Here is a 16,324-nt window from a genome sequence, read left to right on the forward strand (position 1 = left end):
TAGTTGCAGTCTGCCAAACTGAAAATGACCCGTTTATTCCTGCTCTCTGATTTCTGTCTGTTAACCGATCCTCAATCCATGTTCGTATATTACCCCCAATCCCATGAGCCCTAATTTTGTTTAATGTGTGGAACCTTAGTGAATGCCTTCTGAAAATCCAAATACACCACATCCATTGCATCGCTTATCTATTCTGCTGGTTACAACCTTAAAAAACTCGTCAAACATAATTTCCCTTTCATAAATCCATGTTAACTCTGCCCAATCCTATTATTATTTTCTACGTGCCCTGTTAGAAACATAGAAACATAGAAAATAAGTGCAGGAGCAGGCCATTCAGCCCTTCTAGCCTGCACCGCCATTCAATGAGTTCATGGCTGAACATGAAACTTCAGTACCCCCTTCCTGCTTTCTCGCCATAACCCTTGATCCCCCGAGTAGTAAGGACTTCATCTAACTCCCTTTTGAATATATTTAGTGAATTGGCCTCAACTACTTTCTGTGGTAGAGAATTCCACAGGTTCACCACTCTCTGGGTGAAGAAGTTTCTCCTCATCTCGGTCCTAAATGGCTTACCCCTTATTCTCAGACTGTGACCCCTGGTTCTGGACTTCCCCAACATTGGGAACATTCTTCCTGCATCTAACCTGTCTAAACCCGTCAGAATTTTAAACGTTTCCATGAGGTCCCCTCTCATTCTTCTGAACTCCAGTGAATACAAGCCCAGTTGATCCAGTCTTTCTTGATAGGTCAGTCCCGCCATCCCGGGAATCAGTCTGGTGAATCTTCGCTGCACTCCCTCAATAGCAAGAATGTCCTTCCTCAAGTTAGGAGACCAAAACTGTACACAATACTCCAGGTGTGGCCTCACCAAGTCCCTGTACAACTGTAGCAACACCTCCCTGCCCCTGTATTCAAATCCCCTCGCTATGAAGGCCAACATGCCATTTGCTTTCTTAACCACCTGCTGTACCTGCATGCCAACCTTCAATGACTGATGTACCATGACACCCAGGTCTCGTTGCACCTTCCCTTTTCCTAATCTGTCACCATTCAGATAATAGTCTGTCTCTCTGTTTTTACCACCAAAGTGGATAACCTCACATTTATCCACATTATACTTCATCTGCCATGCATTTGCCCACTCACCTAACCTATCCAAGTCACACTGCAGCCTAATAGCATCCTCCTCGCAGCTCACATTGCCACCCAACTTAGTGTCATCCGCAAATTTGTAGATACAGCATTTAATCCCCTCGTCTAAATCATTAATGTACAATGTAAACAGCTGGGGCCCCAGCACAGAACCTTGCGGCACCCCACTAGTCACTGTCTGCCATTCTGAAAAGTACCCGTTTACTCCTACTCTTTGCTTCCTGTCTGACAACCAGTTCTCAATCCACGTCAGCACACTACCCCCAATCCCATGTGCTTTAACTTTGCACATTAATCTCTTGTGTGGTACCTTGTCGAAAGCCTTCTGAAAGTCCAAATATACCACATCAACTGGTTCTCCTTTGTCCACTTTACTGGAAACATCCTCAAAAAATTCCAGAAGATTTGTCAAGCATGATTTCCCTTTCACAAATCCATGCTGACTTGGACCTATCATGTCACCATTTTCCAGATGCACTGCTATGACATCTTTAATAATTGATTCCATTATTTTACCCACTTCTGCGGTCAGGCTGACCGGTCTATAATTCCCTGTTTTCTCTCTCCCTCCTTTTTTAAAAAGTGGGGTTACATTGGCTACCCTCCACTCCATAGGAACTGATCCAGAGTCAATGGAATGTTGGAAAATGACTGTCAATGCATCCGCTATTTCCAAGGCCACCTCCTTAAGTACTCTGGGATGCAGTCCATCAGGCCCTGGGGATTTATCGGCCTTCAATCCCATCAATTTCCCCAACACAATTTCCCGACTAATAAAGATTTCCCTCAGTTCCCCCTCCTTACTAGACCCTCTGACCCCTTTTATATCCGGAAGGTTGTTTGTATCCTCCTTAGTGAATACCGAACCAAAGTACTTGTTCAATTGGTCTGCCATTTCTTTGTTCCCCGTTATGACTTCCCCTGATTCTGACTGCAGGGGACCTACGTTTGTCTTTACTAACCTTTTTCTCTTTACACACCTATAGAAACTTTTGCAATCCGCCTTAATGTTCCCTGCAAGCTTCTTCTCGTACTTCATTTTCCCTGCCCTAATCAAACCCTTTGTCCTCCTCTGCTGAGTTCTAAATTTCTCCCAGTCCCCAGGTTCGCTGCTATTTCTGGCCAATTTGTATGCCACTTCCTTGGCTTTAATACTATCCCTGATTTCCCTAGATAGCCACGGTTGAGCCACCTTCTCTTTTTTATTTTTACGCCAGACAGGAATGTACAATTGTTGTAATTCATCCATGCGGTCTCTAAATGTCTGCCATTGCCCATCCACAGTCAACCCCCTAAGTATCATTCGCCAATCTATCCTAGCCAATTCACGCCTCATACCTTCAAAGTTACCCTTCTTTAAGTTCTGGACCATGGTCTCTGTATTTACTGTTTCATTCTCCATCCTAATGCAGAATTCCACCATATTATGGTCACTCTTCCCCAAGGGGCCTCGCACAATGAGATTGCTAATTAATCCTCTCTCATTACACAACACCCAGTCTAAGATGGCCTCCCCCCTAGTTGGTTCCTCAACATATTGGTCTAGAAAACCATCCCTTATGCACTCCAGGAAATCCTCCTCCACCGTATTGCTTCCAGTTTGGCTAGCCCAATCTATGTGCATATTAAAGTCACCCATTATAACTGCTACACCTTTATTGCATGCACCCCTAATTTCCTGTTTGATGGCCTCCCTAACATCCCTATTACTGTTTGGAGGTCTGTACACAACTCCTAACGTTTTTTGCCCTTTGGTGTTCTGCAGCTCTACCCAAATAGATTCCACATCATCCAAGCTAATGTCTTTCCTAACTATTGCATTAATCTCCTCTTTAACCAGCAATGCTACCCCACCTCCTTTTCCTTTTATTCTATCCTTCCTGACTGTTGAATACCCCTGAATGTTGAGTTCCCAGCCCTGATCATCCTGGAGCCACGTCTCCGTAATCCCAATCACATCATATTTGTTAACATCTATTTGCACAATTAATTCATCCACCTTATTGCAGATACTCCTTGTATTAAGACACAAAGCCTTCAGGCTTGTTTTTTTAACACCCTTTGTCCTTTTAGAATTTTGCTGTACAGTGGCCCTTTTTGTTCTTTGCCTTGGGTTTCTCTGCCCTCCACTTTTCCTCATCTCCTTTCTGTCTTTTGCTTTTGCCTCCTTTTTGTTTCCCTCTGTCTCCCTGCATTGGTTCCCATCCCCCTGCCATATTAGTTTAAATCCTCCCCAACAGCACTAGCAAACACTCCCCCTAGGACATTGGTTCCGGTCCTGCCCAGGTGCAGACCGTCCAGTTTGTACTGGTCCCACCTTCCCCAGAACCGATCCCAATGCCCCAGGAATTTGAATCCCTCCCTGCTGCACCACTGATCAAGCCACGTATTCATCTGCGCTATCCTGCGATTCCTACTCTGACTACATCCTTAATAATAGATTCTAGTATTTTCTCTACTACTGATGTCAGGCTAACTGGTCTGTAGTTCCCCATTTTCTCTCTCCCTTCTTTCTTAAATAGCGGGGTTACATTAGCTACCTTCCAATCTGCAGGAACCATTCTAGAATCTATGGAATTAGCCACCTTTCAAAACCCTAGGATGTAGCCATCAGGTCCAGGGGATTTATCGGCTTTCAGTCCCATTAATTTCTCCAGTACTATTTTTTTTACTAATACTAATTTTTTTTCAGTTCCTCATTCTCGCGGACCCTTGGGACACCATATTTCTGGAAGGTTTTTCATGTCTTCTTCCGTGGATACAGACACAAAGTATTCGTTTAATTTCTCTGCATTTCCTTATTCCCCATTATAGTTTCTCCTGTCTCAGTCTGTAAGGGACCCACATTTACTTTCACTAATCTTTTCTTTTACACACCTATAGAAGCTTTTACAGTCTGTTATGTCTCTCGCTAGTTTACTTTCATATTCTATTTTCCCTTTCTTTATCAATTTCTTGGACCTTTGCTGAATTCTAAAATCCTCAGGCTTACTGCTCTTTTTGGCAATAATATAAGCCTCTTCCTTTGATCGAATATTATCTTTAACTTCCCTTGTTAGCCACGGTTGGACCACTTTTCCCTGTGGGGGTTTTGTGCCTTGTGCATCATTTGTTGTAAATGATGTATTAATTCTTTAAATGCTAGCCATTGCTTGTCTACCATCATACCTTCTAATGTAGTTTCCCAATCTAACTTAACCAACTCTCCCCTCATACCGACGTAGTTTGCTTTGTTTAGATTTAAGACCCTAATTTCGGATTTAACTAAATCACTTTCAAACTTAATATAAAATTCTATCATATTATGGTCACTCTTCCCCAAGGGCCCCTTTACTTCAAGGTTATTAATTAACCCTTTCTCATTGCACATTAGATCTAAAATAGCCAGCTGCCGAGTTGGTTTCTCAACATGCTGATCTAGAAAACTATCTTTTTAATCTGTATAAAACTGATTTATACTGTGTCCTACATTACCACTACTGTTTGGGGGACTATAAACAACTCCCACCAATGTTTTCTGCCCCTTGCTGTTTTTTAGCTCCACCCAAACTAATTCTACTTCTTGATTTTCCGAGCTAAGATCCTTTCTCTCTATTGTCTTTATCCCAACCTTCTCCTTTTCCAATTTGCCTATCTCTTCTGTAAGTATCCTGGAATATTTAATTCCAAACCTTGGTCACCTTGCAACCATGTCTTAGATCAAACCTATTAATTTCTATCTGCACTATTAATTCATCTATTTTGTTGTGAATGCTTCGCACATTCAGATATAGTGTCTTTAGCTTTGACTTTTTTCTATTTTTCCTTGGTGTCACCTTAGTCAGTGATGCACTATTACCGTTGTTACTCTCTGTCCCGAGAGGCCTTGGACAATGTGGACCATTTTCCATACCTCGGGAGCCTACTATCAACAAGGGCAGACGTCAATAACGAAGTTAAACACCCGCCTCCAGTGTGCCAGTGCAGCCTTCAGTCGCCTGAGGAAGAGAGTGTTTGAAGACCAGGATCTCAAACCCGGCACCAAGCTCATGGTCTACAGAGCAGTAATGATACCCAACCTCCAATATGCTTCAGAGACATGGACCATGTACAGTAGGCACCTCAAAGCACTGGAGAAGTACCACTAATGCTGCCTCCACAAGATCCTGAAAATCCATTGACAGGATAGGTGCACTGTCAGTGTTCTCACTCAGATCAACATCCCCAGTATCATTGCACTGACCACACTCGACCAGCTCCGTGGGACGGGCCATATCATCCGTTTGCCCAATTCTAGACTCCCAAAACAAGCGCTCTACTCAGAGCTCTGACATGGCAAGTGAGTCCCAGGTGGGCAGAGGAAACGCTTCAAGGACACCCTCAAAGCCTCTTTGAAAAAGTGCAACATCCCCACTGACACCTGGGAATCTCTGGCCCAAGACCGCTCAAAGTGGAGGAGAAACACCCGGGAAGGCGGCGAACACCTCGAGTCTCTTTGCCGGGAGCAAGCAGAAGCCAAGCGCAAACAGCGGAAGGAACGTACGACCACCCAAGCCCCCCTACCACCCGTCCCTCCAACCACTGTCTGCCCCACCTGTGACAGAGACTGTGGGTCCCGCATTGGACTCATCAGTCACCTGAGAACTCGTATTAGTGTGGAAGCAAGTCTTCCTCGACTCAGAGGGACTGCCTCCCGAACCACTCTGTTTATTTTTACCCAAAACTCTGCTCTGCTCTAGAGCCCTGATATTTCTCTTGCTGGTGTTAACTTTTCTTTTTCCTGAATCCACCCCCCATTAGTTTAAAGCCCTGTCTGCTGCCCATGTTATTTGATTCGCCAGGACACTGGTCCCCAGCCCGGTTTAAGTGGAGTCCGCCCCATCGGAACAGCTCCCTCTTTCCCCAGTACTGGTGCCAGTGCCCCATGGAGTAAAACCCCTGCCTCCCACACCACTCTCTGAGCTACGCATTTAACCCTCTAACCTGCTTATCTCTATGCCAATTGGCACGTAGCTTACCTTTGAGGTTCTGCTTTTTAATTTAGACTCCTCAAACTCTCTCAGCAGAACGTAATTCCTAGTTCTACCCATGTCGTTGGTTCCTACCTGGAGCACAAAAACTGGATCCTTCCCCTCCAAGTTCTCCAGCTGCGAGGAGATGTCTTTAACTCTGGCACCAGACAGGCATCACAACCTTCGGAACTCCTGTTTGTGGCTGCAATGAACAGTGCCCATCACTCTGACTATACTGTCCCATACCACAACATTTCCTTTCACTCCCCCCCCCACTTGAATGGCCTCCTGCACCATGGTGCCATGGTCAGCCTGCTCATCTGTCCTGCAGGCTTTTCCCTCATCCACACAGGCAGCAAAAACCTCATATCCGTTGGATAAAGGCAAGTGCAGAGGCTCCTCCAGCACTACACCTGGGGTCCCCTTACCTGCCTGAGTTACGCCCTCCTGACCACTAACCAGACCTGTACCACTACCTAATTTAAGGGATGTGACTGCCTCCTGGATCAAAGTGTCCAGGTAACTCTCCCCCACCCTGATATCCTGCAATGTTTGCACCTCAGACTCCAGCTCAACAACTCTCAGCTGAAGTTCCTCAAGATGCAGGCAATTACTGCAAACGTGGTTGTCCGGTATCACATAGCTCTCCACAAACTCCTACATGCTGCAGTCGCGACACACCACCTGCCCTGCCATCCCCATATGTCTTGTGACAGTTGGAACTGGTGCTCTCCACTCTCCCGTCCTGTGTCAGCTTTGCATCTTCTGCCAATCATCTTAAATCTGTGTCCTCTGATTCTCGACCCTTCCGCCAACGGGAACAGTTTCTCTGTATCTACTCTGTCCCAGACCCCTCATGATTTTGAGCATCTCGATCAAATCTCCTCTCAATCTTCTCTGCTCGAAGGAGAAAAACCTCAGCTTCTCCTCTATCCAACTCACTGTAATTCCTCATTCCTGGAACCATTCTTGTAAATCTTTTCTGCGCCCTCTCTAAGGCCTTCACATTCTTCCTAAAGTGAGGTGCCCAGAATTGAACACAATACTCCAGTTGTGGTTGGACCAGTGTTTTATAAAGGTTCATCATAACTTTCTGGCTTTTGTACTCTATGCCTCTATTTATGAAACCCAGGATCCCGTTAGCCTTTTTAATGGATTTCTCAACCTGCCCTGCCACCTTCAACAATTTGTGCCCATATACCCCCAGGTCTCACTGTTCATGCACCCCTTTTAGGATTGTACCCTTTCGTTTATATTGCCTCTCCTCATTCTTTCCACCAAAATATATCACTTCGCACTTTTCTGGGGTTAAATGTCATCTGCCACGTGTCCGCCCATCCCACCAGCCTGCCTTTGTCATCTTGAAGTCTATCACTATCCTCCTCACTGTTCACTATACTTCCAAATTTTGCGTCATCTGAAAATTTGAAATAGTGCCCTGTACACCCATGTCCAAGTCATTAATATACACGAAGAAAAGCCGTGGTCCTAGTACCGACCCCGGGGAAACACCACTGTATACCTTTCTCCAGTCCCAGAAACAACCGTTTACCACTACTCTCGGTTTCCTGTCACTGAACCAATTCCGTATCCATGCTGCCCTTGTCCCTTTTATTCCATGGGCTTCAACTTTGCTGCAAGCCGATTATGTGACACTTTGTCAAACACCTTTTGGAAGTCCATATACACCACGTCAACTTCATCAACCCGCTCTGTTACCTCATCAAAAAATTCAATCATGTTAGTTGAACACGATTTGCCTTTAACAAATCCGTGCTGGCTTTCCTTAATTAATCCACACGTGTCCAAGTGATTGTTAATTTTGTCCCGGATTATCGTTTCTAAAAGCTTCCCCATTACTGAGGTTAAACTGACTGGCCTGCAGTTGCTGGGTTTATCCTTACATCCTTTTTTGAACAAGGGTGTAACATTTGCAATTCTCTAGTCCTCTGACACCATCCCCGTTTCTAAGGAGGATTGGAAGATTAAGGCCAGTATCTCTGCGATTTCTTCCTTCACATCCCTCAGCAGCCTAGGATGCATTCCATCCGGTCCTGGGGACTTATCTACTTTAAGTACAGCCAGCCTTTCTAGTACCTCGTCTTTATCAATTTTTATCCCATCCAGTATCTCCTCTACTTCCTCCTTCACTATGTCTATAGCAGCATCTTCTTCCTTGGTGAAGACAGATACAAAGTCCCCATTTAGTACCTCAGCCATACCCTCTGCCTCCAAGCATATGAAAAGAGAGAAAAAAAACTCATGGGGTCATGGTTACGTTGAGTCCGTAAGTGTGACCCTGAGTTTCCGGTCGCCGGTCATTTTAATTTCCTGCTCCACTCCCACTTTGGTCTCTGTCCTCGGCCTCTTACACTGATCAAACAAAGCTCAACGTAAACTCGAGAAACAACACCTCATCGTTTGTTTAGGCACTTGGCAGCCTTCGGGACTCAACATCGAATTCAACCAATTCTTCTAACCGTAACCCAGCCCCTATTTTTTTTTCTCTTTCCCATGGAAGCTATTGACGATTCTGCATTCCCATTTACACCCTATCTAGCCTCATCTTTTGTACCTTAACTTGTCCCATTACCATCTCCTTTTGCCTCTCTAATCTCTCCTGCCTTCCACCCTATCACAGACCTTCCCTTTTGTTCTTTCCTCCCCTCCCCCCTTGCCCCTGCACTCACTTAAAACCTGTTACCTCTCTAACTCTTTCCAGTTCTGACGAAGGGTCATCGACCTGAAACGTTAACTCTGTTTCTCTCTCCACAGATGCTGCCTAACCCGCTGAGTATTTCCAGCATTTTCTGTTTTTATTTCAGATTTCCAGCATCCGCAGAGTTTGCTTTTGTGTTACTGTTCCCCTGATGCTTGCTCCACCTGACCCATCTCATTACCCAGAATCACATCCAGCAATGCCTCCTTCGTTATTGGTCCGGAAACGTACGGATCCAGAAAGTTCTCCTGAACACACTTCAGCAATTCTGCCCCCTCTCTGCCCTTTACACGATCACTATCCCAGTCTATATTCGGATAGTTGAAGCCCCCCATTATCACTACTCTATAGTTCTTGCACCTCGCTGTAATTTCCCACAAATTTGCTCCTCGATATCCTTCCCAGTAGATGGTGGTCTGTACAATACATCTAGTTGTGTAATGGCACCTCTGTTGTTTCTTAACTCTAACCAAATAGATTCTGTCCTTGACCCCTCCAGGACACCCTCCCTCTCCAGCACTGTGACATTCTCCTTAACCAATACTGCCATCCTACCTCCTTTCTTTCCTTCCCTATCTTTCCCGAACACCTCCTTTCCAGGAATATTTAGTACCCAATCCTGCCCTTTTTTGAGTCAGGTCTCAGTAATTGCCACAACATCACATTCCATGTGTCTATTTGCACCTGCAGCTCACCAACCTTATTATCACACTTTGGCCATTTGCACACATGCACTGTAAACCTAACTTAGACCTTCTTGTATTCTCTGTCTGACCCCACCTAATACCGTACTATTTCTTACTCTAGTGCTATATCTCTCTCCTAATCCTTTATGCTCATTGTTTCTCCTTTCTAATGCTACATCCTGGTGCCCATCCCCCTGCCAAATTAGTTTAAACCCTCCCCAACAGCACTAGCAAACCCTACCCCCCCGAGGATATTGGTCCCGGCTGTGTTGAGGTGCAACCCGTCCGCCTTGTACAGGTTCCACCTCCCCCTGAACCGGCTCCATTGCCCCAGGAATCTGAAGCCCTCCCTCCTGCACCATCTATCCAGCCACACATTCATCTGCTCTATCCTCCTATTTCTGTACTCACTCGCTCGTGGCACTGGGAGTAATCCAGAGATTACTACATTCAAGTTCCTGCTTTTTAATCTCTTTCCTAGCTCCCTAAAATCTGCCTGAGGACATCATCCCTCTTTCTACCCATGTTGTTTATACCGATGTGGACTATGATATCTGGCTGTACACCCAGCCCTTCAGAATATTCTACAGCCGTTCGTTGACATCCTTGACTCTAGCACGAGGGAGGCAACATACCATCCTGGAGTCATGTCTGCAGCTGCAGAATCTCCTATCACTATTGCTTTCCCAATCTTCCTCCTCCCCCCTGTACAGCTGAGCCACCCACGGTGCCATGGACTTGGCTCTGGCTGTACTCCCTAGAGGAACCATCGCCCTCGTCGAATACAGGTTGGAGAGTGAGATGCACTCAGGGGACTCCTGCACTACTCCTGAAACGGGCTATTCACGTAGCCCTCAGCCTGACGAATGCACCGCAGTTACGCAAGCTGTGGGCTGGAGCTCAGCTCAGCTCCTCCAGCTGCACGTGGTTGTCCAGGACATGGGAAGCGTCCTGGATTTCCTGCATGGCACAAGATATGAATTCCAGGGGACAGAGCTGCGCTGCCATGCCCCTGTTTAATATATTAACTAACTTAGCAGAAATAAACAAAGCTTTAAAACACTCACCAGCTACTCACCAATCAGCTCCTTTCCTTGTGCTGACGTCACTTTAGATTTTTTACTCTGATGTCACTCTTTCAAATTCTGCCTGTGTTGCCTCCGGCCTACTCCGCTGCTCACTTTAACCCCGCTCCGCGCTCCCCGCCTCCGCTCGCTTTAACCCCGCTCCGCGCTCCCCGCCTGACATTAACCATCTTAGTTCCAGTGTGCAGTGAGACCATGTCACCAATAGCCACTTATGGTAACTTGCAGTATAACCTGCGTGTCTCTGATACCAAATAGCACAGTCAAGTGTGCATTAACCATCTGTCCCCATTAACGACGTGTCAAGACCATTCAGCACAGCCCTTTGTCCATTAATCTTGGCGATAATCTCTGTGTCTAACTTTGTCCCTGTTAACCACAGGATACCATGCACTCCATGTCTCCGTTAATCTCCTTGAATCACAGCCGGGTCCCCATTAAGCACTGGTGTAATGGTGTGCAGCAGAGCCGGGTCCCCATTACCCACCTCTGTGAACAGCAGCTCCGGCTCCTCCATGTCTCCGGTGCAGGTTGTGAAATTTCTGGCACAGCAGCTGTGAGGAATGCTGCCATTTCCGTGAATGAACCAGGGAACATGCTCCCAGTCAGTGTAGTTCCTCACTCCACAGCACCGCTTCTGTAGTGAACAAAAACACAATCAGCACCTCAACGGCACGACACCAGGGGGTGGGGGGGGGGGGGGTGGAGACATGGAGCAGGGATGGACACAGGGTGGGAGAGAGCTGGGAGCAGGATAGAGCCCCGTGCGTGCGCCTCCCGCTCCGTGTCTCTCCTCTCTCTCACTCTCTTCCCCCCTCCCAAAGACATGGCTAGGAAAAGTCTGAAAGATAAAGACTGTGGTGGCACAAGAAATTGAGTGAAGGGCAGCAAACAATGGACCGTTGTTAGAGGAGTTATGCTGAAGTGGGAGACATACACGTTGGTGTTGGAACTATGTCAATAACCTGGCTTCAGAATCTGCAAATTGCTCACATTTTCAGATTATACTAAACTAGGATAGGACATGGAATCAGAAACAGCAGCTCAGAAATGACAGAATGAGTTGCGAACAATATTTAAGTGGCCAGAGAAACAGGAGATAAAGTTTGATACAGACAAGAAGGAAAAAACCACACATGAATGGTGGTGGAATAGCCGAATGAAGCAGCAAAAGACCTGGGAGTGTCAGTAAATGCAAAGCTCAACATCTCCACCCAATCAGGAGCAGCAATCACATAACCAATAGCATGTTGATTCACATCACAATCAAAATATAAAGTCTCAGGAAGTTGTGATCAAACTGCACAGGGACCTGCTCACACCCACACTCTGAATACTGTGACCCGTTCTGGTCACACCCACACTCTACGACAGGAGTCTGTCTCTGTGAACTGTCTCGGTGTGCTCCTGGAGTCTGTATGTGGCGGAGTTTGATATTGATTTAGAGTCGCACCTGTTGCTGTAGTCGGTCCACTGCCTCCCCCTCCGTCGTGGAGTCATTCCCATTGTACTTTCTGAAGATCTCATCAAAGCCATCCAGGTCAGCAGACTCGACCTGGCAGAAAAGGAACGGCACAAGAGAGTGAGAAGCTGGAGACAGACTGAGGCACAGAGCGACGCCATGGTCTCACACAAGCCAGAAGGAAAAAAGGAGAGAACTTCTATTTCTATAGGGCCTTTCACAAACTCAGGACATCGCAAAGCGGTTTACTGCCAATGATTAGACAAAAGCAAAATACTGCAGATGCTGGAAGTCTGAAAAAAAACAGAAAATGCTGAAAATACTCAACAGCTTAGGCAGCATCTGTGGTGAGAGAAACAGAGTTAAAGTTTCAGGTTGATGACCTTTAATCAGTATTTTTGAAGAGGAGTCACTGTTGTAATGTAGGAAATGCAGCAGCCAATTTTCGCACAGCAAGCTCCCACAAATAGCAATATGACATTGATCAGATAATCTGTTTTAGTTAAGGGACAAATATTGGCCAGGACACCAGGGAGGATTCTCATGCCTTTCTTCAAATGAGGCTGTGGGATCTATCACATCACCTGAGGTTTAATGTATCATCTGAAAGACAGCACCACTGACAGTGTGGCACTCCCTCAGTACTGCCCCTCCGACAGTGCGGCACTCCCTCAGTACTGCCCCTCCGACAGTGCGGCACTCCCTCAGTACTGCCCCTCCGACAGTGCGGCACTCCCTCAGTACTGCCCCTCCGACAGTGCGGCACTCCCTCAGTACTGCCCCTCCGACAGTGCGGCACTCCCTCAGTACTGCCCCTCCGACAGTGCGGCACTCCCTCAGTACTGCCCCTCCGACAGTGCGGCACTCCCTCAGTACTGCCCCTCCGACAGTGCGGCACTCCCTCAGTACTGCCCCTCCGACAGTGCGGCACTCCCTCAGTACTGCACTGGGAGCATTGGCTTGGATTACGGGCTCATGTCTCTGGAGTGGGGCCCGAATTCATGACTTTTTGACTCAGTGGCAAGAGCACTACAGAGGGCCAAGACCGACACGATTGGTTCAAACTCCCTCTTTAGTACCATGGCAGCCTTTTGGTGAGAGAGGTGACAAATCCCGGTTCAGTCTCTGCCACCTCTCCCATCCACTAACTGTAGTGACGGTCAATTCACAGGTAATGACATAAGAGAGTTTATAGAAACAGCATACTCACTTGGACAGTGTTGATATAACCCACGGCGCCTGTTGTCACCTCAAGACAAAACAGGATCAGGATCAAGTAGAGCAACTGTGAAAGGAAGGGTAGGAGATGGTACGGTTTACAATTTCAGACAGAAGCAGCCACAGCCCTAAAGCATTGAATCAACAGTGAACACAGAAAGCGCTTGTCTCCGTCCTTTCCCACTCACTACAGGTCTGTGCACTTTGTTTCTTGTAATAACTGGTTCATAAACACTGTAGCAAACCTCACCACCTGCCCCAATGTTCTTCATTACACGTCACAACCTCGCCCATCGCCACAACGCAACTCCGCCACCGCCCCGCCGAAACCTCGCCCATACCCATACACCATCCCACCTCATCACATTCCCACCCATTCAACCACCTAATCATATGATCATATCATCCCAAACCAAATTTGTAATAAACGTTAAGTAATAGGGTTCAGTAACAGAGTTAATGCTCGGTAATATTGATCATTTACACCTCCCTCCCCTGTTCTAATTCAGACCCGACTGCCCGATGATTTCCGCGTCCCTGGCCTGTACTTACTGTTCCTTGTCGACAATGGGACTGCTTGACTGCAGCGCACATTGCAATGATCCCGGTGAGAACCAGCAGTGCAGCAACCACAAAGCTGAGGCTGGCCGGCAGCAGCAGGTAGTCGTTTCCAATGAAATGCTGGTAGCTCCTGTTGGTCAATAGGAAGAAGAGCCCTCCAAGGATGGGCACCGCTGCACTGACCTGCAACCGAGGGCCAAGAGATACCCTTACATAACCACACAACACCACAGGAACACAACACCACAGGAACACAACACCACAGGAACACAACAATTAGGAACAGGAGTAGGCCATCTAGCCCACAGGAACATAACAACACAGGAACATAAGAATTAGGAACAGGAGTAGGCCATCTAGCCCCTCGAGCCTGCTCCGCCATTCAAAAAGATCATGGCTGATCTGGCCGTGGACTCAGCTCCACTTACCCGCCCGCTCCCCATAAACCCTTAATTCCCTTATTGGTTAAAAATCTATCTATCTGTGATTTGAATACATTCAATGAGCTAGCCTCAACTGCTTCCCTGGGCAGAGAATTCCACAGATTCACAACCCTCTGGGAGAAGAAATTCCTTCTCAACGCGGTTTTAAATTGGCTCCCCCCGTATTTTGAGGCTGTGTCCCCCTAGTTCTAGTCTCCCCGACCAGTGGAAACAACCTCTCTGCCTCTACCTTGTCTATCCCTTTCATTATTTTAAATGTTTCTATAAGATCACCTCTCATCCTTCTGAACTCCAACGAGTAAAGACCCAGTCTACTCAATCTATCATCATAAGGTAACCCCCTCATCTCCGGAATCAGCCAAGTGAATCGTCTCTGTACCCCCTCCAAAGCTAGTATATCCTTCCTTAAGTAAGTTGACCAAAACTGCACGCAGTACTCCAGGTGCGGCCTCACCAATACCCTATAGAGTTGCAGCAGGACCTCCCTGCTTTTGTACTCCATCCCTCTCGCAATGAAGGCCAACATTCCATTCGCCTTCCTGCAGCTGGCCTCAGGCAGCCTGTGCCCCATGCCCCCTCTCATGCCACCTGCAGCGAGTGCCTGGGCCGGGCGGCCACTTCCCTCATCCCCGAAACCTCAACCGGAGGGGAACACAAGACCAGGATCTTTGTTAAGAGTCAAAAGTTTGATTAAAAAAACAGGAAAATGCAGAACAAGCAAAGGTGCACGAAAGTGGCGGGGGGCCGGGGCCGGGGTAGTGGGAGCGGGAGGGCCGGGAGCCGGGGTGTGGGGGGCCGGGGGGGAGCGGGTACCGGGGTACCGGGGTACCGGGGCCGAGCCTTACCGACAGCGCGGGCCCCAGCACGGCGAGCAGCAGTTTCGGAAGCGGGCAGGAGCCGCACATCCCGGGGCCTTGGAGTAAACCGCCGGAAACCAGGGGGCGGGGTCTGCATCGGCCCCGCCCCCAAACATTGGGTCAACAACCCCCCCGAGGCACAGTGTGAGACATCCCCCGGGGTACAGTGTAAGACCCCCGGGGTACAGTGTGAGACCCTCCCCGCGACACAGTGTGAGACCCCCGGGGCACAGTGTGAGACCCCCCCCCCAGGACACAGTGTGAGACCCCCCCCCGGGACACAGTGTGAGACCCCCGGGGCACAGTGTGAACCCCCCCCCCCCCCGGGACACAGTGTGAGACCCCCGGGGCACAGTGTGAGACCCCCCTCGCGACACAGTGTGAGACCCCCCTCCCGGGGTACAGTGTAAGACCCCCGGGGTACAGCGTGAGACCCCCCCCCCCCGGGATACAGTGTAAGACCCCCGGGGTACAGCGTGAGACCCCCCCCCCCGGGACACAGTGTGAGACCCCCGGGGCACAGTGTGAGACCCTCCCCGCGACACAGTGTGAGACCCCCGGGGCACAGTGTGAGACCCCCCCGCGACACAGTGTGAGACCCCCGGGGCACAGTGTGAGACCCCCCCCCCCCAGGACACAGTGTGAGACCCCCCCCCCCCGGGACACAGTGTGAGACCCCCGGGGCACAGTGTGAGACGCCCGGGGCACAGTGTGAACCCCCCCCCCGGGACACAGTGTGAGACACCCGGGGCACAGTGTGAGACCCCCCCGCGACACAGTGTGAGACCCCCCTCCCGGAGTACAGTGTAAGACCCCCGGGGTACAGCGTGAGACCCCCCCCCGGGACACAGTGTGAGACCCCCGGGGCACAGTGTGAGATCCCCCCCCCCTGGGTACAGTGTGAGACCCCCGGAAAAAGTGCGAGACCGTCGGGACACAGAGTGAGACCCCCCCCGCCCGGGGTACAGTGTGAGACCCACCCGGAGACAGTGTGAGACCCCCGGGGCAAAGTGTATGACACCCGGGACACAGTGTGAGACCCCCGGTGCACAGTGTGAGACCCCCCCTCCTGGGGTACAGTGTAAGACCCTCGGGGTACCGCGTGAGACCCCCCCCCCGGGACACAGTGTGAGACCCCCGGGGCACA

General features: G+C 48.7%; 1 protein-coding gene across 1 annotated transcript in view; it reads right to left on the reverse strand.

Moving 5' to 3' along the window:
• LOC139254653 (tetraspanin-36-like) overlaps positions 1-15,253 on the reverse strand; it is a 34,772-nt gene extending 19,519 nt beyond the window's left edge. The window contains exons 1-5 of the mRNA XM_070873784.1: positions 15,166-15,253; positions 13,869-14,060; positions 13,309-13,383; positions 12,090-12,191; positions 11,124-11,273 (exon numbers count right to left, since the gene is read on the reverse strand). Of these exons, the coding sequence (XP_070729885.1) occupies positions 11,124-11,273; positions 12,090-12,191; positions 13,309-13,383; positions 13,869-14,060; positions 15,166-15,225 (579 nt within the window). The 5' untranslated portion in view covers positions 15,226-15,253. The remainder of the gene's footprint in view (positions 1-11,123; positions 11,274-12,089; positions 12,192-13,308; positions 13,384-13,868; positions 14,061-15,165) is intronic.
• Positions 15,254-16,324: the final 1,071 nt, after the last annotated feature.

The sequence above is a fragment of the Pristiophorus japonicus genome, unplaced genomic scaffold (genome assembly GCF_044704955.1).
Source record: "Pristiophorus japonicus isolate sPriJap1 unplaced genomic scaffold, sPriJap1.hap1 HAP1_SCAFFOLD_569, whole genome shotgun sequence".
Lineage (NCBI taxonomy): Eukaryota > Metazoa > Chordata > Chondrichthyes > Pristiophoridae > Pristiophorus > Pristiophorus japonicus.